Here is a 24032-nt window from a genome sequence, read left to right as displayed (position 1 = left end):
AAGAAGTGCATCATGCGGATCTCTGGGGAAAGGCAATTCAGGGGGACAATCAGTAAGTGCAAAGACCCTGAGGTAGGAAAGTGCTTACATTATCTGCCAGGAGTGCAGTGAGCAAGGTGGAGAACGCAGGAGAGAATCAGAGAGGTGGACCGGTGCTGGGGAGGACAAGAGAAAGACCGGGGATTGCATGAAGCCCAGTAGACCAGGAAAAAGACTTCTGATTTTTTTTTTTTTTTTTTTTTTAATGAGATGGGAAGTCATTAAGAGGCTTGGTATACATGAGTGACACCTTTAAAAAGATCACTCAGGCTGTGTGGAGAACAGACTGTGACAGTGTGGCAGGACTGAGCAGGGAAGGCACTGGTGTACTCAGGGGCAAGGTGATGTGGACATGGTTGATAGGGGCAGGGAGGGAGGGTGGGAGAAGTGGTGGGACTCTGGATCTGCTTCAGGGATCGAGCCCAAAGGTGTCCGATGGATTGGACAGAGGGCATGACAGGAATGGAGAAGCAAGCTCAGGCAGCTGAAAAGAAGAAATGGCCATGAACCCAGTCACAGAGGAAGATGGAAAATGGAACAGATGCTCTGGCGGGGGTCGGGGGGCAGAATGAGAGTTAGGTTTTGGATATGTTAAGTTCGAGATGGCTCGGAAACGTGCATTTGGAAATGCCAAATAAGCAGCCAGATGAACGAGTCTGGAGTCCCGGGGAGAGATCCAAGCTGAGGCGTACATTTGGTAGTTGTCAGCATATAGATAGTATTTAAAACGACGGGACTGCACCATTGGCAAGCCTGGCTTCCAGGGGGAAGAGGTGCCATCCAAAACTGAGCTCTGGATGCCACCGCCGGGTGGGAGCGTGGCCTGGTGAATTCAAGAACTGGAGGTGCCGGCCCAATGAACCAGGCTGCTCAGCCCTTAATGAGCAAGCGCAGTGTGCACCGCAGCCCGGCCCATCTCTCCAGGGTGAGTCAGTGATGAATACACCTTTAAAAATCAAATTAGAAAAATCCTGTCAAGCAAGAGAGCAAGGGTCTCTAGTACTGTCGCTGTTTAAGAGGAGGGAAAACATGAGCTTTGTAGCTTCCGGTCATCTAGGGCTCCCAGGATGATCCCTAGCTGCTTGAGAAGAGTGTCGGGGTGGGAGGCAGCGGGCACCTTGGGAAGCTAGCAGGTGACTTTGATGTTTGCTGACAGGGAATAAGGGGGTCTGAACTGAAGCAGGCACATCAGCTGAAGGGCTTTTTCATGGGGCTCCTGTTGGGTCTTTCACACTGTCTCTGAGATGCCTGGAGGGGAGGGAGACTTCTGTTCTTGCTGTCTGTGGATGACCAGACCCAGAGGCTCTTGGGTGACCTGGCTGGGGGTTGGATGTTTTTTCCTGTGACTATTCTATATTCTTATTTGGAAATGTCAGCTTTGTTACCTATCTTGCCTGGTTAATCTTAATAACATACTGTGAAGTTGGTGAGCTGGTGGTATTATCTCCCATTTTACAAATGAATAGACTGAGGCCTAGAGGAATGAAGAGACTGCATGTTCAGGGAAACCAGTTAGGTTTTGGCAGAGAGGAGACTAGATCCCCATGTTTCTAGTCTGTTCACAAGACCCATCTGAGATCTGAAGTCACTAAAACAGACAGGGACCATTACATGCAACACCCCCAGGGAGCAAGAAGATGACTTTTTGTCTCTGGGTAGCTATTTTTACATGATAGGCATGGCCCTGGGGGTCCTGAGGAGAGAGAGGTGCTTTTATATCCCATGGGAAAGGGATCTTCCAATTATTGGGTGAACCCTGAAGCTCTGTCTGCTGACTCCCCCAGACCCAGGGGCCATTGGTTGGTGTGAGAAGCCGTGGTCTCTCGGCATGAATAGGAAGCATTCTTCTTTCTAGTAAACACAGCCCACATGCTCTCTGCAGACTCCCTGGTGATTACTAGCATCTATTTTTAATTCATAAGCCTCCCCCACTCCCCACACCCCTTGCCATTGTTCAGCGCTCACCAGCTGGCTTTGGGACCAGAGGCAGCCCTGTCGGGGTCGAGTTACCCAACCAGCCTGGAGGCAGCCAGAGCAGAATGCCTCTGCTGGCCTGAGAGGCTGGCCCCAGCCCCCACCCTGAGAAAGCAGGGGACCTTGAACCTCAAGGGGTGCAGGGTGTGACAGGGCAGATCGGGGCTCATGTCCAGAAAAGCAGCTCAGCCTTGGTCCTGATAGTTGGCCATCATTTTTTCCCTCCAAACCCAGTTAGCTGCCTCTGAGGTTGTGCTGTCGATTATTTTCCTGTAAAAACAAACAAAAATTGTCCTTTCAGCCCTACCCTTCTGCTTTCCACTAGGTGTATGACATTGAGAAAGGTAACCACATTCCGTCTTAAATATGTAAAAGGGGGTGGGGCTTGTTATTCGTTGGTGTACTGGGACATCCCAAGTGAGTAGAGAGTGCAGGTAACATCCTGTTCCCCTGTGTAACAGGCCCCGGGGGCTGGAAAAGAAAATACTGACTGGAGCTGGACCACTCAGCTCCTCAGAAAGCAGAGGAATCCCTGACGTGACACCCCACACTTTTTTCTTTTCTTGTTTTTGTTCTGAATAGCAGCTTCTGCAAAATGAGGGGTCGGAGGCTTATAGTCCCCTTCCCTCTTCTCTTTGAGGTCTAGAACCTCTCCCCAGCTGTCCCCACACTCCCTGCTTAGCCTCACCCACCCTGGGCTTGTGCAGGACATACCCAGGGGAGGGTGTCAAGAGGGGAAGGGCACAGGGTGCCGGGTTCATGGCCAGGACTTCTGTCCACTGTGGCTGGAGAGCAGCATGGGCAGGGCCTGGTAGGGGTCTCAGCAGCCTTAGCTCAGTGGTCAGAGGACTTTTCCTGACAGGCCAACTTGCTGCCCTGGCTCTGTGGGCAGACTAGGTGTGGGACGGAGACCGGGGTGTCTGCTGCTGAGCAGTGACATGGAGAGAGTGGAGAGCTGCTGTCCTGACTGGACACTTCCCTGTGGCTGGCGGAGGGTTATCTTCAGGTCCCAGATGGGGAAATGGTAGAGTACAGCTCATCACCTAACCCAGAGCAGATTGGACATCCTGTGCACTCCGTACACTCCCCACCAGATTTATCCAACAACTGGATTTCTTCTCTGCCACAGCATAAATAAGCACCCCTGTTTACAGGATGGAGAGTGAGGGGCCGCCCTTAGCCCCGGCTCTGGCCAAGAAGCCTGAGATATTGGCATGCACCCAGAGGCCCTGGTTTATTTATGTCTGAGAGTCTGCTGGTTCAGAGGTGGGTGGGGCTGGCCCTGCTGATGGAGGTTTCCAAACATGTTCCCTTGGCAGTTGGGGACAGCAGACCACTGGGCCTCCAAGCCCCTGCTGTGTCTGAGCTCATAGACCAAGCTCATAGACTTGGTTACCTGGGAGGCCACAGGGGCCCTGTTCCAGGGCCGCAGCCACCTCCTGACTCACCCGCCACTCACATATACCTGTGGACATCTGGGAAGCGCAGCTGCTGTCTCTGTCCCTCTCCTCCACCCCATTTTGTCTTCTTTTCCCTCTTCTCTCCCTCTCTGCATGGAGAGGTCTCTTGGGTGAAGAAGAACCAGAGGCAGCTGCCCAACTCCCCAGAGGAGCCTTCTGAGGCTATGCCACGCAGCCAGGCCCCTGCCAGACCAGGCACATGGCTCTGTGACTTGCCATGTACCATTGCTCCGTGTCTCAGCAGTGGTTTCCTGGGGGCCTTGGTCCCCACGGCAGCAGTGTATGCTGTTGTGCCAGAAGAGCTAATGTTTTCCTGTATCCAATTTTAATTCCTCATGTTTAGGTGAAGCCCCTTGCTTTGTTGGGGTCCTATCCAATCAAAGAGGAGCCCCCAAATGAAGCCTCTGTCCCTTATGTGACTCTCTGACTCTGGAGATCCTAGATAGCAGCATCCGCTTAACTTTTAAGAACAGAATCTGGGCTCAGTTGCCTCAGCAGCCCACTGGTCTTCAGAATCAACCTGTATCCATCTCTTTCCCACTGACATCCTACTGATGTTCTTTCTCAGTGGAAGTTTCTCATGCTCTTCAGATTAGCTCTGGCTAACCTGGAGTACAGAATTCCCCAGGACCCTGGGGGTGTGTTTGAAACTTCCTCCAAGTTACTATCAGGGGACTGGGGATGTAGCTCAGAGGTACAGTGCTTGCCTAGCATGTGGGAGACCCTGGGTTCAATCCCTAGTACTGCCAAAAAAATAAGCCAAGTTGCTAGCCAAGATCCAAGGTCATGCCTTCCTTTTTGGTACTAGGAATTGAACCCAGGGGTGCCTAATCACTGAGCCACATCCCCAGCCCTTTTTTATATTTTATTTTGAGACAGGGTCTCACTGAGTTGCTTAGGGCTCCTTAAGTTGCTGAAGATGGCTTTGAACTTGAGATTCCCCTGCCTCAGTCTCCTGAGCCACGTGTGCCACCACATCTGGCCCCAGGTCATGCCTCCTTAATCCCTTTGTCACTAAATCCAGGCTAAAACCTCCAGGAGAGGAACTCTGTCTTAGTCCCTGGGGGGTGAAGGGATGTTGGCCCCGACACAGGTGGGAGGCACCAGCCAGGCCTCCATCCTCCTCCCTCAGCCTCAGCTGTGTCAGACATGCTTTGCGCTGCCTGCTGCCTACGGGAAGGTATGCTCAAGGTTCAGGTGTCAGCCCCCACACCAGAGCCAGTGACAACCAGCAGCAAGAGGAGCTCTGTCATCGGGCTCCAGACGGTGTGGAGCCGGCACTGGGGACGTGGGCATAGGTACTGGGAGTTGGCGAGCAGTTCTTCCCTGGATCTGCCACATCCCCGAGATGAGAAACGTGACTCTGGTCCCTCAGGGCCAGATGAGGCAATGGAAATACAGTACCATTAACCTGATCCCTGCTTCTACCTCTTCTTTCTTTTCGTAAGCAGTTTGGACTTTCTGTATTTACACCCATGGGGCAAAGGGCTCCGGAATAGAAGCAGAGATGAAGCGCACCTGGCATTGCATTCCTTCGAGGCTCCTAGGGCATCAGGGGCTCCCCTGAGCCGCAGTGCTAATGCCCCTCCCACCTGCCTTTCACTCCAGGGACAGGAGTGCTGGGGTGCTACAGGCAGCTTGACAGACTGCTCCTGGCTCTCCTAGACCCTGTTTCCCAAATCCTCTAGAGGCCAACCTGGTGGTCCTCCTGCTCTTTTGTCCATTTTGACCTTCCCCCACGTCTGCTTCTAGAACATCTTTCCATCCTCCTTCCTTTCCTTTCCAAATACCCCACCCCTGAGACCCTGGAGCTGGGCAGTATCCATAGCTGGTGAATAATTCAACTGGCTCAGCAAAGCTGAGCCAGATCCATGGTGATACTGTGCCCAGGGGACCTCCTTGGGGCAGCTGGGAAGGTGAACCCTGCCCTGGAAAGACACGTGTCCGTAACGTTAACTTCATGATATAAGGTTCCGTCACTGCCTGAGAAGGCAGCTTCAGACCCAAATATTATCTGGGCCTGGGCCTGTCTACTGACTTTGCAGGGGGCCCAGTGACCTTGAGGGCATGCCCCCTAGGATGTGCCGGTTATGTCCCTTTGAAAGGCTTTCTGGCGTCCACAGTCCGTTGAACAGCATGTCACAGCAAAGTGCTTTCATGCACATTTCTCATTTAATCACATCAGCCTGTGGTAAGCTCAGAGCACTGGAGTCAGCAGGAGCCCACAGGAGTCTGTGTTTCAAATCCTCGGCTTTAGAAAGGAATCATTCTCAATCGCTCTTGGCAAATAGGGTGGGGTAGAGGGCACTGTGCATCCTAAAAATTGCCTGGAAAGGAGATGCGCCTTTCTTTCTGAGTCACTTTATCCTGAGCCTGTTCCCAGTATACCCTCCTCTGTGGAGCAGTGGCGAAAAAGGCATGAAATCATCCTCTTTTCTACCTGCCTGGCACACATTTTTCTTTGCCTAAAAGTGACCCAGGTCAGTGGTTCTCTCCCCTGCCAACATCTGGACTCATGTCCATGCCCAGGGTGGACTCCCTAAGCAGGAATCTCCACAGCATTGGACCCACAAAGGACCCGCAGGTGACAGGTAGTAGCCTCCCTCCTTGGAGTAGCTGGAAGGTCTCGTGGTATGGTGCTGTGCTACCCAGCAGCTTCCTGCTTGCTGACACTTCTTTTCCAACTCATGTCGCTGGGCCTCTCCATGTGCGCCTAGGAAATACGCCCACCTTGCCTAGTTCTTGCTGAAGAATATTTACCTTCCTTTCTCATCTCCCCAGGGAGAAAGCAGGGCCCTTTGGTAGCCTGAGTTCCTAAGAAGATGCACCTTCTGGCCAGCCTTGAAAGTGAGTTGGAGAGGGTGTCGGATGCCAAGCCCCATTTCCCAGAGGGACTGGTGAGCAGCCAGGAAGCTGCCAACCCTCCAAGGAGAAATCCTCCCTGGAGACTTTCACAGCACAGGTGGGGCCTGAGATTTTATAAGGCCTCGCTTTGTATTTTAAGGTACTAAATTTAGCTGCTTTTTAGCATTAATCTTTACTCCTAAAACCTATGACTTCTCAGGTTTCCCACTCTTCAGAATGTGCGGATTTTGCTTTTTAAATTTTTGTTTGTTTCTTTCCTGTGGTGCTGGGGACTGAACCCAGGGTTTCACACATGCTAGGCAAGTGTTCTATTGCGAGCTAAACCGCTAGCCCTGTTTTTCTTTTATTTGCTTTAAAGAGAAAGTAGTAGTTAGAAAGATTTTTTTTTAAAAGGCAAGTGTCGGGGAAGGGACTGGAAAAGAATAACAAGGTAGAGTAAAAAAGAAAGAAAATGTTTTCAAAGTATTAAAAGGCTGGGCACATGGTGCAAACCTATAATCCCAGCTACTGTGAAGGCTAAGGCAGCAGGATTGCCAAGTTCAAGGCTAGCCTGGGCAACTTAGTGAATATCTCAAAATAAAACAATAATAAAGGCTGGGGGTGTAGCTTAGTGGTAAAATGCTCCTGAGTTCAATCCCCAGTACCACAAAAACAAATAAATAAAGTATTAAAGAAAGAAGGGGGGTGGCATTAAAGTTAAGGGAAGAAGAAAAAGGATATGGGAGGAAAATAAACTAAGGGGAACCCAGTAAAAGAAAGGGCCCTGCAGTCTGTGCTCAGAACATAGGCTTCCCTCCAGCCTCCTCTTCCAGGATGACAGGAGTCCATCTGTCACCCCCAGACTCAGTCTCCCCTTGGAAAGTTAGAGAAAGTGAGGCCAGAAGCCCCCAGCCGCAGCCCAGGCTGCCTGGTCCTGTGAACTGAGGTGACGGTCCTGCCCTGCTGTGATGTGGCCTTCATCTGCACCAGGCCAGAGAGGAGGTGGCCAAGGGGGGACCACCAAGACTTACTAGGAAGTGTACAGAGTGCATTTACCCAGCAGCACTTTTTTTTTTGCAAAAGAAATGTTGCTTTGCAACTGGTGTCTTTTTTTTTTTTTAATTATTATTATTTTGGTACTGTGGATCAAACCCAGGAGTGCTTAAGCACTGAGCCACATTGCCAGCCCTTCTTATATTTTATTTAGAGACAGGATCTTGCTGAGTTGCTTAGGGCCTCAATAAATTGCTAAGGCTGGCTTTGAACTCACAATCCTCCTGCCTCAGCCTCCCGAGCCTCTGGGATTACAAGTGTGTGCCGCCACACCTGGCAGCAGCTGGTGTCTTTTAAAAGCTGGTTGCTTTAATGCGTGTAGCAGCTCTCCCCATGTCTGTCTGTCTCTCTTACCTTTGTTCCATGTAGCAGCTACTTTTCTGGCTTTTTCTGTCCCAGTCCAAATCTTCAGGTACTGTGTGGAATACAGTGCTGTGTGTGTATGTGTGTGTGTGTACATTCACCTGTGGTGAGGGGCCTCAGGATTAGTCATCTATTTCAGTGAAACCTACAACATGTCAGGCTTCTCACTATGGCCCAGGGTGGCGATGATTGTATGTCCCCGTGGTACTAAAGCTAGGCTGCAGAGAGGGTCTCCATCTCTTGACGCCCTGGCCTCATCCCCCTGGGCCTCATCCAGGCTACCCTGGGGGTACACCTGCCTTTACTGTGGTTGTAAAGAAGCACAGACAGTTCCTGCTGGGCTTCCTAGCTAGCAGGTGACAGGATAAAGATTTGTTTCAGACGCTCTTCTACCCTCAAGCACTCTGGCTAGAAGCGTCCCCTGACCTTATAGATCAGAGTGGCCCTAGACACTGGGACTTGGGTCATGTGCTTTGCCAGGCTTCTGCCCTCACAAACCTCAAGTCATGGGCCACTACACATGTTTGTGCAGTTTCCATGAGCCTGGGGCGTGGGGACTCCTGGTCTCAGTGATTTTGACTGCAGGCGTTGACACTGGACCCCAGTGATAACACTGGGCCCTTCTTATCTCTTCACACCTTCTTGAACTTGGGCCTGCCCCATCAGCATGATTCATGTGGGTCATCCGTATTTAAGGCCTGAGTGCCTCTCCCAGCTCAAGTGGGTGCAGAATCCATGTCTTTGAATGGTGATTCTGCCTCAGGAAGCTGCTACTAGAGACTCCCCAGGACTAGCCACTCCTCTCTTCCCTCACTGCCTGCTCTCCTCAAGCGTGGACCTCTGGCCCCCTCTGCTGGCCAACAGGATTTCCTACTGGGACTGTACTGATGAAGTCCAAGGAGAAAGAGACTGCTGTGAGTTTGTGACTGTGTTTTATCTTGGGTGTTTTTGCCTGGGTGTTGCTGGAGGTCAGAGAGCAGGGAGCAGGAGGCAGAAGCTTGTGGAGAAGTGGCCACAGTGGTGTTCAGAGCAGTGGGTTTCTGGGACAGGACCTCAGGGCAGAGGAATTCCCTGGTGAGGCTGGCTGCTGTCTCCTGCGAGTGATTATTGGGGTAGGGAGGTTGTCCTGGGAGTCCAGTTCCTTAAGCCCAGGGATAGGGCAGCAGGGAGAAAGGGAGAGGATTCTGGGTGGGGCTGGCTCTGTTTGGATCTGACAGGCTGGTCTTTCTGACTTTGGAGAGCTCTCTCCATTCTGGAAGCCTGGTCAGGAGACCCACTTCCGTTCTTAGCTGAAGCAGGGAGTGCCGGAGGCTGTGGTCTGAGAGGGGCTTCTGATCCTGAGAGGCATTTCTGGACATGCGAGATGGGCGGGGCAGGGTGCCTGTCTGGGTGAGTGCACAAGTCCTATGTTCCCAAGGCTTCCCCACCCCCTGCCCTGACCAAGGCTGTCACACCTGGGCATCTTCATATACACTGAACTCACAGTGGCAACAGCTGGGCCAGGGAGAGGCTCATCAGAGCTTGGTCCGCCTGGCTCAGCTCTGTGATCCTCAGTGTCTCCTGCCAGATGGGAAGGAGCAGCTGTGAGCCCCGGGGGAGGGGGAATCCAGAGCAATCCACCCCTAATCCCCGGCTGGGCCTCAGACTGGAGATGGCGGCTGCAGAGCCTGGGAGCTCCGGCACACCTGCTCGCAGACCTCGGCTTCCGACAGCCAGCCCAGTGCAGCCTAGGGACTGTGACCCCGGGGGCCTGGCACAGTCCTCAGAGAGCTGGGGCCTTCGAGCCCCTGGCACCTCATCGCCAGCACGGCTTTGGGAAACGGTGCCCACACAGGTGAGGCCCTGTGTGGGTGGAAGGAGAGAAGTTCCTCTGGGGGGGAGAGGGAGGGGGAGAGGCATTTCTGGAGTTTGCTAGAGGGCTGTGCTCACTCTCCGGGCACAGCCCCCTCCTCTCCGACTACAGAGAACTCTGGATGCAGAGAAGTTGGCATAAAATTAAGTGGAAGGGGTCTTTCTGGTTGTGTCTATGGAGAAACAGCGACAGGAGAGGGGCTGGGGAGGTCCCGGGAGCACGGGCTCCTGGTGAACCATGGGAGAGTCCAGGAGCAAAGTGTGTAGCTTTTGGAAAATTTGGAGGATGGAGAATGGAGGACACCCCAAAGTGAGAGGGTGGCTCTGGGGGCTTCACCAGGGGCCTGCAGGTATGAGGAGACAGGAGGAGAATGTGGGACATTTATGTGGACAATATGGCTTTGTTCTCAGGGCAGGGGCTTGGGGGGAGGATGTAGTTCTGACCACAACCGAGGGGTGTCCCCAGTGGGCTGGAGACCAAGGATTAGATGAGAGGAGTATCTCCCTACCAGGAAGACAGTGGCCCTTAGGGTTAGGAACAACTTACTGCAGGAGAACGTGGGTTGATAACAGCTGCCTGGAGATGGCAGGCGCTGCTGGAAAGCACAAGCGAGTTCCCTTGTCTACCTGTAGTCTGCGCCCTGGAATCCTGTTGCAGAAATGTGACATGCCTGTGAAGCCACTGAGGCCACACCTTGCCCCTCGCCTTCCCTGCATGGTGCCTGGGTGCTGGAGTATTTTTGCTCTGCCCCCAGAAGGGGACATGCCACCATGTGTGTACCCCATTAAGTGTCTTCCAGGCTTGGAGAGAATCTGCTTAGACCTCCAGGTCCCAAAGCGCTCAGGGGCTGCTTCCCTACCCCCTTGCCCACCCTGGTGCACCTGGGTCTGCAGTAGTAAAGCCTCCAGAGAAGGCTGAGCAGCTTCGTGTGGCCCACATGTCCCCACCAGGAACAGAGCCACCAGGCAAACAGGGTGATGCCAGCTGAAGTGGGAGGATGGGAACTGGACTCGACTGCACCTGCTCCAGCAGAATGCCAGCTCTCTCCCACCCACCCTTTCGGCCACGCTACCTCTATGGGCTGGAGGATTTTTGCAGGCTTGGGCTTTCCTCTCCATCCCAGTCTGGGTTGTGTCCCCCTCTCTCTGGGGTCTAATAGGAAAAAGGGAATCTGAGGGTTTTCATCCTGAAGGGCTGCTGAAATCAGAGTCCACAGGTCTGAGCAACTCTGCTGAGTCACCAGGTCTGACAGTCCCCAGGCCACAGGAGTCTGCTGGGCTCTGACCCTCAGGAGCAGCATCCTGCGTGGGCCCACCTGCTTGGCCAGACACAGGGACAGGTCAGGGCTGACACCTCACCTGACTCCATTGTTCCCCAGATGACAAGGTTGCCCTTCCTTCCTAAAGGAAAGCACAGGGGCCCCCAAAGATCTGTTTCTTTCTCTCCTCCTCCTTCTAAGCGTGACCCTAGTGTTGTCTTTCCACCTAGGAGTTGACAGCACCTTCTTCTGGGTCAGCCAGCTGTGGGGACCCTCACAGGAGCTCTTTGTGAATCAAGGAAGGGGCTGCCTGTCTCAGGTCACGGTTACACCTCACATCCTGGAGAGCGTCTCATGCTTTTTTGTTGCTAAGGAAGTAAAACCACCATTTCCAGCTCAGGATTTACACAGCTAGGACCCTCCTCTGTCCTTCTAAAACTTCACTAAGCCTGGACATTTTCTGTCCTGGCAGTGTCTGTGCCTCCTGGATTTTGGGGGATCCAGGCTGCTGGGCCAGTGTACAAGGGGGAGAGCAGATGTTCTGGGTTAGGGTTAACACAAAGACACTGAGCTCAGGTCTCCAGAGGGTCACGGGGGCCAGGACTGGGCAGCCCTGATCCAGCAGCTCCTATAATCTGGCAGTGCACCTAATCCAGCTTCATTTAGTGTTGCTGGAAGGGGGCAGGGAGGTGTCTGTGGTGCTGCCAAGACCACATAGAGGGGGTGGCCCAGGATTTGTGGGCAGTGGGTAGGTCTCACCAGAGCCAGAAAGGGGATAGGGAAGTTGGTTCTTAGTGAACATCCCAGCTCTGCCTTAGCCAGGCCCCTCATCAGCACTTGGATCTCTGTCTTTGTATAGAACAAGGTCTATGGCTCCAGCCCTGCCGGTGACTCCCCTGAGCAGAGGCAGTGCCTGGCATGGGCAGGAATCTTAGAAAAAGCGTGATCCTCTGGCCAGTTCTCTTCTTAAATCCTCCCTAGCCTGTTTGCAGGGATTAAGCAGGGGTCAGTACCTGCAGAGTGACAATCTAAAGCAGGAAGTGGGGTGAGGAGACCAGGACTCCAGGTGTGGTGCTGGCAGCTGGACATGGACAGAGAACGGGCTGGCAGGAGCTAAGTGAGGCTCCGCACCCACTTGGAGAGAGGAGCCATGCCCCTGGTAGCCCCTTGCTCCAAGCTGGGGGCCCTGGGAGCGCCACCTGCTAATGACTGGGGTCAAGGAATCTGTGTTGCTCCTCTTTTTAGTCACCCAGCCCAGGACAGTGGGTGCTTTGGGAAGAGCTTCTGCTCTCTTGAACATGAAATAGTGAAAGGAAGATCCAGACACCCTCCTGCAGACCCGCTCTGTAATGGGGCACTGGTTGGGGCTCAGCTCAGACATCCCCAGGGAAACCCCGTACCCATCAGGCACTCATTCCATTCCTCCCCCTCCCCTACCCCTAGCAACCACTCACCTGCTGTCTCTGTGGATTTAAACTGCTCTGGAGATTTCTATACTGGGATCATTCAATATGCAGCCTTTTGTGTCTGACTTCTGTCACTTAGCAAACTTTTCGAGATCCGCCCATGTTACAGCATTACCAGAACTTTATTCCCTTTTATGGCCAAATAATATCCCATTATGTGGGACACCACATTGTATGGACCCATTCTTTGGTTAAAATGACCATCCGAGTTGCATCCACCCTTTGGCTCTTGGGAAGATGATGCTCTGAACTTTGTATACAAATTCTTGCTTGAATATCCATTCTCCGTTCTTTTGGATATGTACCTGCGAGTGGAATCGCTGGGTCACATGATTGCCGTTTCACTGTCGGCCACAGTGGCTTCACCATGTTACATCCCCACCAGCAGTGCAGGAGGATTCCAATTTCTGCACATGCTTATCCACACACAGACTTCAAAAAATTCATAGTAGCCATTTTAAAGGGTATGCAATGCCTGAATTTGTGTTTGCTTTTGAGCACCTGCGTCTGCCCTTTATTCCACATCTCCTTTCATCCTCCTGATACCCCTTTCAGGAAGACAAGCAGAATTACCTGTCCCCCCTCTCAGATGTGGAAGGGAACAGGATAATGACATACACAAGGGCACACTGCTGCTAACGGACAGAGGCAGGATTCTAAGTCAGTGAGTGTCAAATGCAAATCTAGGGCTTTCCCACAGCCCTGCACTGCCCATACCCTGTCCCATTGCTGTTCTTTTCTGGCAGTCTCTCTCCTCTTCAGACTCCCCTGTTCCATCACTCTGCACAGCTTTCTCATCTCTCTCTTCTTGTCTAATTTTCTTCCCTTGGTTAAAGCAGAATCTTTCTTTGAACCTCTACCTGTCTGTCTGCCAGTTCCACCATTCTCTTTACCATGGTCGCCCTGTCTCCCTGTTGCATGGCGGGGTGTGCCTGGGAAGGCAGGGCATGGAAAACTCCCAGGTTCCTCACACGTGCCACCTTCCTCCTTGGGCAGCAGAGCCAAGCGCGATGCTCTGTGTCTGGAGACAGCCCAGCATGTCGAAGGCACTGGAAACCTCCGTGGGAAGGTGGAAAGGAGTGGGTGTCTTGCTGCAGGACTCCCAGATGGACCTGAGAGTATAAAAAAAGAACCAGCAAGGGGAACAGGACCAGTGCCACTCCGCCTCAGCCACCCTGGGAGTGTGTGTTGTCCTCTTCTTCAGCTTCAGTTCTGCTTCTCCATTTATTACCGGACAGCGCAGCCTGTCAGGGCCTTGGGTGTCCTGGGCTTCTTTCTCCTCAGAGATGGGATGCACTGGCAACTTGGAGGGGAGAGGTAGGGGAATGTCTGGTGTTTCCTGTTAGCCGGTAGGATGTTCCTTGTCCCGCAAACCCTGGAAGAACCTTGTGTGTGATGAGAGCAGAGTTGAGGTCTCGTGCCTCCGCTGGTGCCAACCACAGGTCTCCATCTGAACAGCCGCTCAGTCCAGATTGAGGCTCCCGGTGAGCTCTGCTTTCATCCATGAATCCCTTGCTGCCCTCTTGATGGAAGTGCGAGGACTGTGGGGGTCTAAGGAGGAGGCCGGTGTGGAGAGGAGCCCTGAGGTGCTTTCCTGAGGTTGGACTCTTAAGACCGGAAGCAGGGATGAGCTGTCTGTGAGTCAGGATCTCTGGGGTCAGTCAGTCTGCCTGTCTCTTCATCGCCAACTGGCCGAGCAGTTCTCCAGGAAGTCCACTCAGATCTAAATGGTTGCTGGGTGTTTCAGCCTTGAGAGCAAAAACCGCAGGAGGATCTCAGTATTTCCCACAAAGTGTCCCCTGGGTCCCCAACACACACACACACACACACACACACACACACACACACATCCCTCATCTCTCACTCTTGTTTCACCCAGGTGCGCACACACCTAAGCTCCAGAGGGTGCTGGGTGCTGGGGTGGGTGAGTGAAGTTCTCTTGGAGACCAGCAGGATGAGGGGTTAGCCCCAGTGAGGGAAGCTGGAGGGGTCACACTGGTGATCCCACGTGCTGCAGCCATGCTGGACATTTCCAAGCATTTGCACCTGGTCAGGCAGGATGGGATGGGGGGAACTGCCTTTCTTTTCTTTGCTCACTTGGGGAGTAAAAGCCCACAGTTTAAATGCCCTGGGGTGAGCCAGGTCTTGGTTGAGGATCACTGGTAGAGGACCAGGCTCCCTGTGTGGGACACCTGAGGCAAAGATGCCCAGAGCTGCAGAGCTGCCCAGCCCTCCAAGGTGCGGTCAGGCTCTGGAGCTTTGAGCGAGACAGGATTTTAATCCCAGGCCTTTCATTCATTCGTGAAATCCTGGGCAAGGCGTCCTCAATGTCTGAGGGCCTAGTCCCCCTTCTGTGGAAGGGGACTAATTATGCTGCTGCCTCCTGAGTTTACACATGATTCACCTGTGTAAAAAGTACTTAGGGCCCATAAGCCCATGGATGGTAGTGGTGGGAGTTATTGTTGTCTTTACCCTTTGGTCAGGGCACGGAGAACTGTAACTTGAAGGGAAGAGAAGAGCTCAGGGATTGAGGGGACAAAGGGAAAAGATGCTGGGAATCTTCCCCCAGAGGAGAACACAGCGAAGATATTCTGTGACTGGAGATGGGCCCGAAGCAGCATAGTAGACTCTTGTGTCACCAAGGGCATCTCCAGGCAGAAGGGACAGGAAACAGCTGATGTCTGTGGCAGAGCAGGACCCAGGCTCCAGTCTGGGCCAAGGGGTAGAGAGGAGGTATGGGTGAGGGGAGTGGCTAAGCCACCCACCACCAGACCCTGGGAGTGGCTCTTCTCATCCATGGGGATTCCACAGCCAGCTTCAACTCTGCTTTTCATTTCTAAGCCAGACAGATGCCAAATGGAAGGAGGAAACAGCCAAGCTGCCAGGGAGGATTTGCTCTTTTCCACTTGGATGGAGTCCTGAGGCACCTTCATTTTCCATAGCATTTTTGCATTCATTTCTCATTAGGAGGTGGAACAGGGCTATTCCCTTCCCAGTTACAGAGGAGCAAATGGCAGTGATGCAGCGAGATTAAAAACTTATTTCCTGGAGGTCAGGTGCGGTGGCGCCTGCCTGTAATCCCAGTGGTTGGGGAGGCTGAGGCAGGAGGATCTCGAGTTCAAAGCCAGCCTCAGCAACTTAGTAAGGCCCTGTCTCTAAATAAAATATTTTTAAAAAGGCTGGGGATGTGGCTCAGAGGTTAAGCACTCCTGAGTCCAATCCCGGGTACAAAAAAAAAAGTTGCCAAAGAATTAAATGAGGGGTTGGGGATACAGCTCAGTTGGTAGAGTGCTTGCCTCACAAGCACAAGGCCCTGGGTTCAATCCCAGCACTGGAAAAAAAAAAAAAAATTAAATGAGCTAGGTGTAGTGGTATACCCCTATCATCCCAGCAGCTTGGGATTTGGGAGGCTGAGGCAGAAGGATCACAAGTTCAAAGCCAGCCTCAGCAACTTAGCAATGCCCTGGAAAACTCAGTGAGACCCTCTCTAAATAAAACATTTAAAAGGGCTGGGGATGTGGCTGATGGTTAAGTGCCCTTGGGTTCAATCCCTGGTACAAAACAAAGAAAGAAACAAAAAAAAACCCTGTTTGCTGAATATTCTTTCCCCCAAGAAGTGGGGAAAGGGTTTGGGCATCTGCGGTTAAGACAGGGCCAAGTTCTTTACTAATAAAGGTTACATGTTTAATAAAGAACTGTATTTTAGGGCCAGGGCTATAGTTCAGTGGTAGAACTCTTGTCTAGTGTGCAGGAGGCCCTGGATTCAATCCTCAGCAGTGAAGTAATAAAAAAGAACTTAATTTTGTAGAATTCTGTCAATACTTGAATAAGTTAATTGGCATAATCTTTTAAATAAATTTAGGCCAGCAGGCACCCCACACACACATACTCTGGGATAATAAAGGATTATGCTGCCCAGATCCAGACTCAGCCTTTAATGAGTGCCTTCTGTGTGTCCCGTACTTCAGTAAGTGCTGTAGTACACGGTCTGTACTGAATTTCACCACAACAGCGTCACCGGTGCATTAACATATATTCTCGAGTATTCCATGCATCCTGATCTTGCACCAAAGACAGTTTACTAATAAACAATTTTTAAGTAATACTAGCACAGTTTTTTTTTTTTTTTTTTTTTTTTTAAAGCTTCACATAGGGCTGGGCTTGTAGCTCAGTGGCAGAGCACTTGCCTAGCACATGTGAGGCACTAGGTTTGATCCTCAGCACCACACAAAGTAAATAAATAAAATAAACATAGTATGTCCATGTACAACTAAAAATATTTTTCTTTAAAAGTTTCACAGGCTCGGTGCAGTGGCACACATCTGTAATCCCAGTGGCTCTGGAGACTGAGGCAGGAGGATCATGAGTTCAAAGCCAGCCTCAGCAAAAATGAGGCCCTAAGAAACTCAGTGAGACCCCATCTCTAAGTAAAATACAAAATAGGGCTGGGGATGTGGTTCAGTGATTGAATGTCCCTGAGTTCAATCTCTGGTACCCCTCCCCCCAAAATATGATGGTCGTACTTCACTTTTTTTGGCATAAAATCTGCATATGGGGTTAAGGGAGGCTGTGGAGTCAGCTTTTTTTTTTTTTTTTTTTTTTTTTGCGGTGCTGGAGATTGAACCCAGGGCCTTGTACTTATGAAACAAGCACTCTGCCAACTGAGCTATATCCCCAGCCCTGGAGTTGGCTTCTTAGGCATGATAGGTCACACATTGTGAGGAACAAAGTCCTGAAGGCACAGACATCTGGTGGGAGGACCAGAGGACATGAGCAGAGACTCAAAGCAACCCAAGAGGAAAGTCCTGACTTCAGGAGAGCTTGGGGAAGGGACAGTCCTCATCACCAGCATCCTCAGGAGACCTGTGACCTACAAAAGCCCCAGAGGAAGCCCAGAGAGGAGCCACCCTCCCCTGGCTTCTGGGTTTTGCAGGGCTATTGTTTTCGATAGTGTTTTCCAATAACTTTGCACCTTGGCAGATATCGAGCAAGTGACTTATGCCTGCAGTTGGCAAGGACTGTTTCCGGTCCCAGTGCATGTGACTGGGCCACTTTCTTTGTGTTTAACTCCTTCCTCTGCATAGAGTTACCCCACCCCTGTCCCCCGAGTGATCTGACCCGGCCTTACTTGGGGTGTGCTCTGTGTAAAAATATACGGGGTTGAGCCATGTCCTGCTGCTTCCGGTGCTGCATGGTGATAAGATGCTAGGACTCTGCTGTGGACAGAGATCCTCCAATAGGCCTGGGGGCAGCTGTCCCTGAGAAGCCGCTCCAGGCCTGCCTGCACACCCAGCCTGGCGTTCCCATCTTTCCTATCTCCTGTGACCTTTCCTTCCTTTCTATCCCTCCCCCTTGTCCTTTCTCAGCCCCTCTTCTTTGTCTCTCCAAGTTCTGTGCCACCCTGATGTGCTTGGGAAGCTCGCCTGGCTGGTGGGGAGGAGGGGGACACTCACTTCCTTCCTGCACGTTCTCCCCCTTACCAGCTGAGTGGCAGGTACCCTCAGGCCCCCGGACTGCCCCCAGCTTCCCTTGGCCTGTGAGTTGCCTCTGGGACTTCAGTCCTCAGGGACCCGACTGGCAGGGCAGGCGGGTACACGCTTCTCTCCCAGTTCTGGGAGACGGGGCAGGGCAGGGCGCTCACTGCCTCATGAAGCGGAAAAGGTTGCTGGTGACTCCAGAGAGCTGGAAGGTAACAGAGGGGTCTGGGAGAAGTGTCAGCAGGGGCAGGTGACCTGCTCAGCTGGGTTCGTGAGGACAGGTGGGGGTGCAGGAAGGCTTGGAGCCAGAGGGAGAGGCCTGCTCAAGGCAGGAGCTTTATGGGGAGGATAAGTCCAGAAAGAAGATTCAGCTCATCCCCCAAGAAATCAACCCCAGAACTTCCCAGTCACACCTACTTGATCACTGTGCTGGGACAGATAGAGAAACCAGGTTCCAGAGGTCTCTGTGGCCACAGGAGAGAATCCTGCCAGCCCCTCCTGTGGTCTCACGATTTATCCATGAGCTTCCTCTGCTTACCTCCTTCCCTAGGGCGACAAGGGAGATCTGGTGGCCCTGAGCCTTCCCTCTGGCCCCGGCCATGGTGATACTGATGGCCCCATCAGCCTGGACGTGCCAGATGGGGCGCCAGACCCCCAGCGGACCAAGGCCGCCATCGACCACCTGCACCAGAAGATCCTGAAGATCACCGAGCAAATCAAGATCGAGCAGGAAGCGCGGGACGACAACGTGGCGGAGTACTTGAAGCTGGCCAACAACGCGGACAAGCAGCAGGTGTCCCGCATCAAGCAGGTCTTCGAGAAGAAGAACCAGAAGTCGGCCCAGACCATCGCGCAGCTGCACAAGAAGCTGGAGCACTACCGCCGGCGCCTCAAGGAGATCGAGCAGAACGGGCCCTCGCGGCAGCCCAAGGACGTGCTGCGGGACATGCAGCAGGGGCTGAAGGACGTGGGTGCCAACGTGCGCGCGGGCATCAGTGGCTTCGGGGGCGGCGTGGTGGAGGGCGTCAAGGGCAGCCTCTCTGGCCTCTCGCAGGCCACCCACAGCGCCGTGGTGTCCAAGCCCCGGGAGTTTGCCAGCCTCATCCGAAACAAGTTTGGCAGCGCTGACAACATTGCCCACCTGAAGGACCCCCTGGAGGACGGGCCTCCAGAGGAGGCAGCCCGGGCGCTGAGTGGCAGCGCCACGCTGGTGTCCAGCCCCAAGTACGGCAGCGACGACGAGTGCTCCAGCGCCAGCGCCAGCTCCGCCGGGGCGGGCAGCAACTCCGGGGCGGGGCCGGCGGGGGCGCTGGGGAGCCCCAAGTCCAATACGCTGTACGGAGCCCCAGGAAACCTGGACACTCTGCTAGAGGAGCTGCGGGAGATCAAGGAGGGACAGTCGCACCTGGAGGACTCCATGGAGGACCTGAAGACTCAGCTGCAGAGGGACTATACCTACATGACCCAGTGCCTACAGGAGGAGCGCTATAGGTAGGTGTCTGCAGGGCCCTGCTTCTGCCCCGCCGGGCCCCATGAGCCAGCGTGTGGAGGCTGAAGGAGAAGCATCTAGAAGGATCCTGGGCTACTGGGAGGGGCACAAAAAGGCCCCAAGGAGCTTCCCCCAGACTGATCAAGGCAGTTGGGAGACAGAATTGTGGGGATTCTACCTACCTCAAGGTGTTTTAGGTATCCCTGCCTGGATTGTTGTGTGGTTAGTGCACAGAAAGGGAAACTGAGGCAGGGACCAGGTCCATGGCCTGTCCACTGGAGGGACTCTGAAGCCAGTGGCCAAAGTTCAAATCCCAGCTCTGTTATTTGCTGGGCACCTTGAGCAAGGCAGTTAGCACTCTGCCTGGGGGTTCCTTGTCCTCAAGTGAGGGTAGCATTGATCCTGACCTCACAGGAACATTGTGAATGCTGAATGTCCAAATCAGAAATTCGAAGTGTGCAAAGATGTGGCACAGAAAGTTTAAACATCCAGTGGAAGCTCCTGAGGTCAGCCTGCAGCTGAGCTGGAGTCTAGGCCTTCCCTCCTTTTGGCCTGCTCTGCTCTTTGCTCTGTGCCTGTAGTGTGGCACTTGTCACTTGCTCCCTGGGATATGAGGGGATCTTTTCTTTAGTTAGCACTTTTTCTTCTCTCTATATTGAAGAAGGAAATTGAGAAGGAACCCCATCTAAAAACCAACCACTGCCTAAAAGATGACTAACAGTCATCCTTCGATACTTTGTACCTTTCAGAGCAGGGATCATGTCCTTTACATCCAGGTGTCCCTGTTACCCAGAGACCATCTTAGCCCAGGGTTTAAAGAGCCCAGTTTAAAGTCTATCAATCCTTAACTCCTCCATATGTGAGCTGTGTGATCCTATGCAGGTTGCTTAACCTCTCTGTTTTAGTCTTCCCATCTCTCAAATGGAGATGACACCGGTACTGTCTTGTGGGGTTGTGGTGAGGATCCTATGAGGTAATGTGGGCAAATTGCTTAGCACAGTGGCCGCACATGGAAGTGTAGAAATCATTGCTTCTGTCGTGGGGTTAAAATTAGAACAGGACCGGACACATTGGGTGAGTTCAGTCATTGTTTGCTGAGAGATTGGATGAGTTGATTCTGGGGACAGCAGGAAGGCTTGGGAGCCGGTACCCATGTCACTCCTTTTTCTGCTGCCAGGTACGAGCGGCTAGAGGAGCAGCTCAATGACCTGACTGAGCTTCACCAGAACGAGATGACCAACCTGAAGCAGGAGCTGGCCAGCATGGAGGAGAAGGTGGCCTACCAGTCCTACGAGAGGGCTCGGGACATCCAGGTATGGCCAGAGATACCCTGGTGAGGTCCCACATGTGCCGGTAGGGCAGCTGGGGCTTTTCTCATGTGGGGGATGATGGGGACAGACTGTTACATCAGCCAGGACAGATAGGCCCAGGGATGGAGAGGGTGACATGGGTAGGGGGGAGATAAGGGCAAGGCAGGCCTCCAGCCGAGAGGGTGCACTGTGCCAAGGTAAGGGCCACCTGTGCCCCGGCCTCTTTGATGGCAGCCTTACAAATGAGTGATTGGCATTTCCAGGTACTAGCCTGCCTCAAGAGGGCGCTGGGATTGGGCCAGCTTCTCACCGTCCCATATTAATCACAACTTCCATTTCCTAGCATCCTCCCCAAAAAGACATCCATAAAGAGCTCTTCCCGCAGCCACCACTGATTACTCTGCACCCCTCCTAGACCCTGGGTGGTTTGTATTGGTCCATTTTCTGTTGCTGTCACAAGATGCCTGAGGCTGGATAATTTGTAAAGAGAAGAGGTTTATTTAGCTCATGGTCTTGAGGTCCAAGAGTACAGTACCAGCTTCTGCTCGGCTCTGATGAGGGCCTGGTGGTAGATGGCATCTCAACGGCAGATCACACGGTGAGGCAGGAAGGCAGAGAGATTCAGGGCTTGCATTTGTTCTATAACAATCCACACTCTCAGGAACTCACCCCTGCTAAGAAACCATTTAGTCTCTGAGGGCAGCACCCCCAGGCTCCCACATGCCTTGCACTAGGCCCCACCTCTTGAAGGATCCACCGCTTCCCAACATGGCCACACTGGCCACCAAGCTTCCAACCCCTGGGGCTGGGGAAGTCACATTCAAGCCCTATCCAGATGCCAGCAGGTAGGTGGGGCTCCCCCAGGGGTCCCACCCGTCCTGAGCTCCCCTGCGCCCCTGCAGGAGGCCGTGGAGTCCTGCCTGACTCGAGTCACCAAGCTGGAGCTGCAGCAGCAACAGCAGCAGGTGGTGCAGCTGGAGGGCGTGGAGAACGCCAATGCGCGTGCGCTGCTGGGCAAGTTCATCAACGTGATCCTGGCACTCATGGCTGTGCTGCTGGTTTTCGTGTCCACCATTGCCAACTTCATCACGCCCCTCATGAAGACACGCCTGCGCATCACCAGCACCGCCCTACTGGTCCTCATCCTCTTCCTCCTCTGGAAGCACTGGGACTCCCTCACCTACCTCCTGGAACACGTGTTGCTGCCCAGCTGAGTGGCCGGCCTGCCCCTGCTCCACGCTTTCTGGCCCCCAGGGGCCACACGTCTCCAGGAGCCTCTCTGGGACTCCTGAGTCCCTCGGACTTCTTTGTGTGTCTGGTTTGGCCTCCTGCCCAAACTGTCTATTCCAACGGCTCCTGCCCCTTCTCCGTCCCTCCTTCTGTCTGACCCCTTTTCCCTCCTGTCCTGAAGGGAGCTGAGAATGTGGCCCTGGCTGGAGACAGTGGGGACACCTGTGGCCAAGTGGAGCCGAGGTGGACGCTGGGACTGGGTTGTTTTGCTTATCTGCAGTCACACAGGACTTCTCCCAGCCGACCTCAGGATGCCCCAAGTCAGGAAGGCCACAAAGAACAGGAGAAGGCAAAGGCTCTGCCTCAACTTTCCTGGGGAAGAGCCCACCCTGGAGACAGCCACCATGGTTCCCCCTCCCGTGGAGGTGGTCGGAGACAAAGGCAAGCAAGTGAGGGAGGAGGCTCTGCTGGTCCAGAAGGGTACAGCGAGGGGAGGGTCCCTAGACTTTGGGTGCCCCCAGGACCAGAGAGCAGGCTCAGAGTCGCTACTCAGGAGTTTAGTCCACCCCTTCCTGCCAGAGCTGGTTTGAGGCTGGCTTCTGAACTGGGCCCTTCAGGATCTGCAGGAGGCTGGCTTGGGAGGCTGGGCGGGGTGCGGCTTTGGATATGTTTTCCCTGCTGATCTTTCTGCCTGTGAATCTGCTATTTTCAGGGAAACTAGGTCCCAGGGGCCCTGAGTCTCAGCCCAAGCCCTTTGGCCTCTAGGAACACGTTGGGTTCTATTTATTTATTTATTTGTTCTTTCAGAACCTTACCCCCACATCTACCCCGCTGAGCTCCATCCAGGGAGAGGACCCTCCCTGCCCTCCCCCTGAAGCCATGGGCACCTCCGTGCCATGTAGCCTCTACATAATCCTGGGAGGGGGGCAGCCCCCAGCCCCGCTCTCCCCAGCAGCCCTGACTGGGTGGGAGGCGTGTGGCCTCTCTTTTATATGTCTATTTATTTTGTACATGTGTATTTGTGGGGAGGAGGTTGTGTGTTGCTTTATTTTTTTAAGGCTCTGGAGTGTTGTGTATGGTTTCTGTTCCCATCCCAGCCTCCCCACAGGCACTTCCAAGCACAGAGGGGATTTCTCGGAACAAGACAGAGGAATCCCCTGGAGCAGGGAAAGCAGTGCCTGCCAGCTGTTGTGGACCTTCCCAAGAATAAATTTCCTCTAAATTTTCAAACCATCCTGTCTGGTGTTGATTGATTTACGTTGTCTCCATGGAAACTGCCGAGTCTCTCTCCACCCCCAAGCACTCTGGGTTGCACAGGCCAGGCCTCCCTTGCTGGCCCAGGGCCTTTTTCCTTCAGGGTCCAACATTGGTGACAAGGTATTGTCTGCCTTTCCCACCTTCCTTTGTGCAGCCAACACTCTGTCCTAAGTGACATGACACCCACCCAGTCCAGTCCTCTTGGAGCGCTTTCCAGGAGGAGGGAAGTTGGGAGATTCCTGTAGCTTGGGGCAGATGAACTGCTGAAGGCCTGAATGGCAGCAGTCATGCCCAAGTGTGGCCAGGAGAGGGCGGCAGAGTCCTTACTCTAAACCCTTTCTCAAGGTTCAGCCCCAACTGGGCACCTGCTGGGGTCAGCTTGGCCTTGCTAATGCCATTTAGCCAGGGCATAGAGCGCCTGCTGTCCAGGTGGAGTGTAGAGGCCAGGCCCTCAGTTTCTGCTCTGTGGCTGCAGCATCCACTCCTGGCAGTTCCCACAGAAGGACAGCCCAGAAGGCCCTAGATTCTCAGCAGAAACCCCATGGGAATTTGAAAGAGGCCACCAGAGTCTCCTTCCTGAAAGGGGGAGATGCTCACCTCTAACATCATAGGAGGCAGGGGTGTATGGGGAAAGTGCCCGGCCCAGAGCCCCGCACCTCTGGTCCTCAGTTTCCACGTGTCAAGCAGTGTGGATGCAGTCCCTGCTACTTTCAAGATCCCTGACATTGTGCTTCTGGGGATCTGACAAGTCAAAAGCTGAAATTCTATCTGTGGCCTCCAGGAGATGCCAGGAGCCAAAGACAGTGCCCTAAGCAGATTGGAGATGTGCTGGCACCACTGCAGGGAGGGCCATGATGGCCGCTGGACTTTACTCTGTGCCATGTGGGAATTGCACCAGGTGGCCTCCAATAGTGTCATTCCCGAACCTGCTCCCCTATGTCTCTTTCAACCATGAATGCA

General features: G+C 53.4%; 1 protein-coding gene across 5 annotated transcripts in view; it reads left to right on the top strand.

Moving 5' to 3' along the window:
* TMCC2 (transmembrane and coiled-coil domain family 2) overlaps positions 1–23048 on the top strand; it is a 40409-nt gene extending 17361 nt beyond the window's left edge. For 2 of the 5 annotated variants that reach the window (XM_079107528.1, XM_079107529.1), the window contains 3 exons: positions 18337–19277; positions 20453–20588; positions 21488–23048. In XM_079107528.1, coding sequence (XP_078963654.1) covers positions 18337–19277; positions 20453–20588; positions 21488–21799 — 1389 coding nt within the window. In that variant the 3' untranslated portion in view covers positions 21800–23048. Of the gene's footprint in view, positions 1–7784; positions 8648–9320; positions 9568–17280; positions 17999–18336; positions 19278–20452; positions 20589–21487 lie in introns of those variants that run through there. The other 3 variants (XM_079107531.1, XM_079107532.1, XM_079107530.1) reach the window with 3 other exon arrangements.
* Positions 23049–24032: the final 984 nt, after the last annotated feature.

Source organism: Sciurus vulgaris, assembly GCF_902686455.1.
Source record: "Sciurus vulgaris genome assembly, chromosome: 12".
Lineage (NCBI taxonomy): Eukaryota > Metazoa > Chordata > Mammalia > Rodentia > Sciuridae > Sciurus > Sciurus vulgaris.
This window is presented reverse-complemented; position numbering and strand designations above follow the sequence as displayed.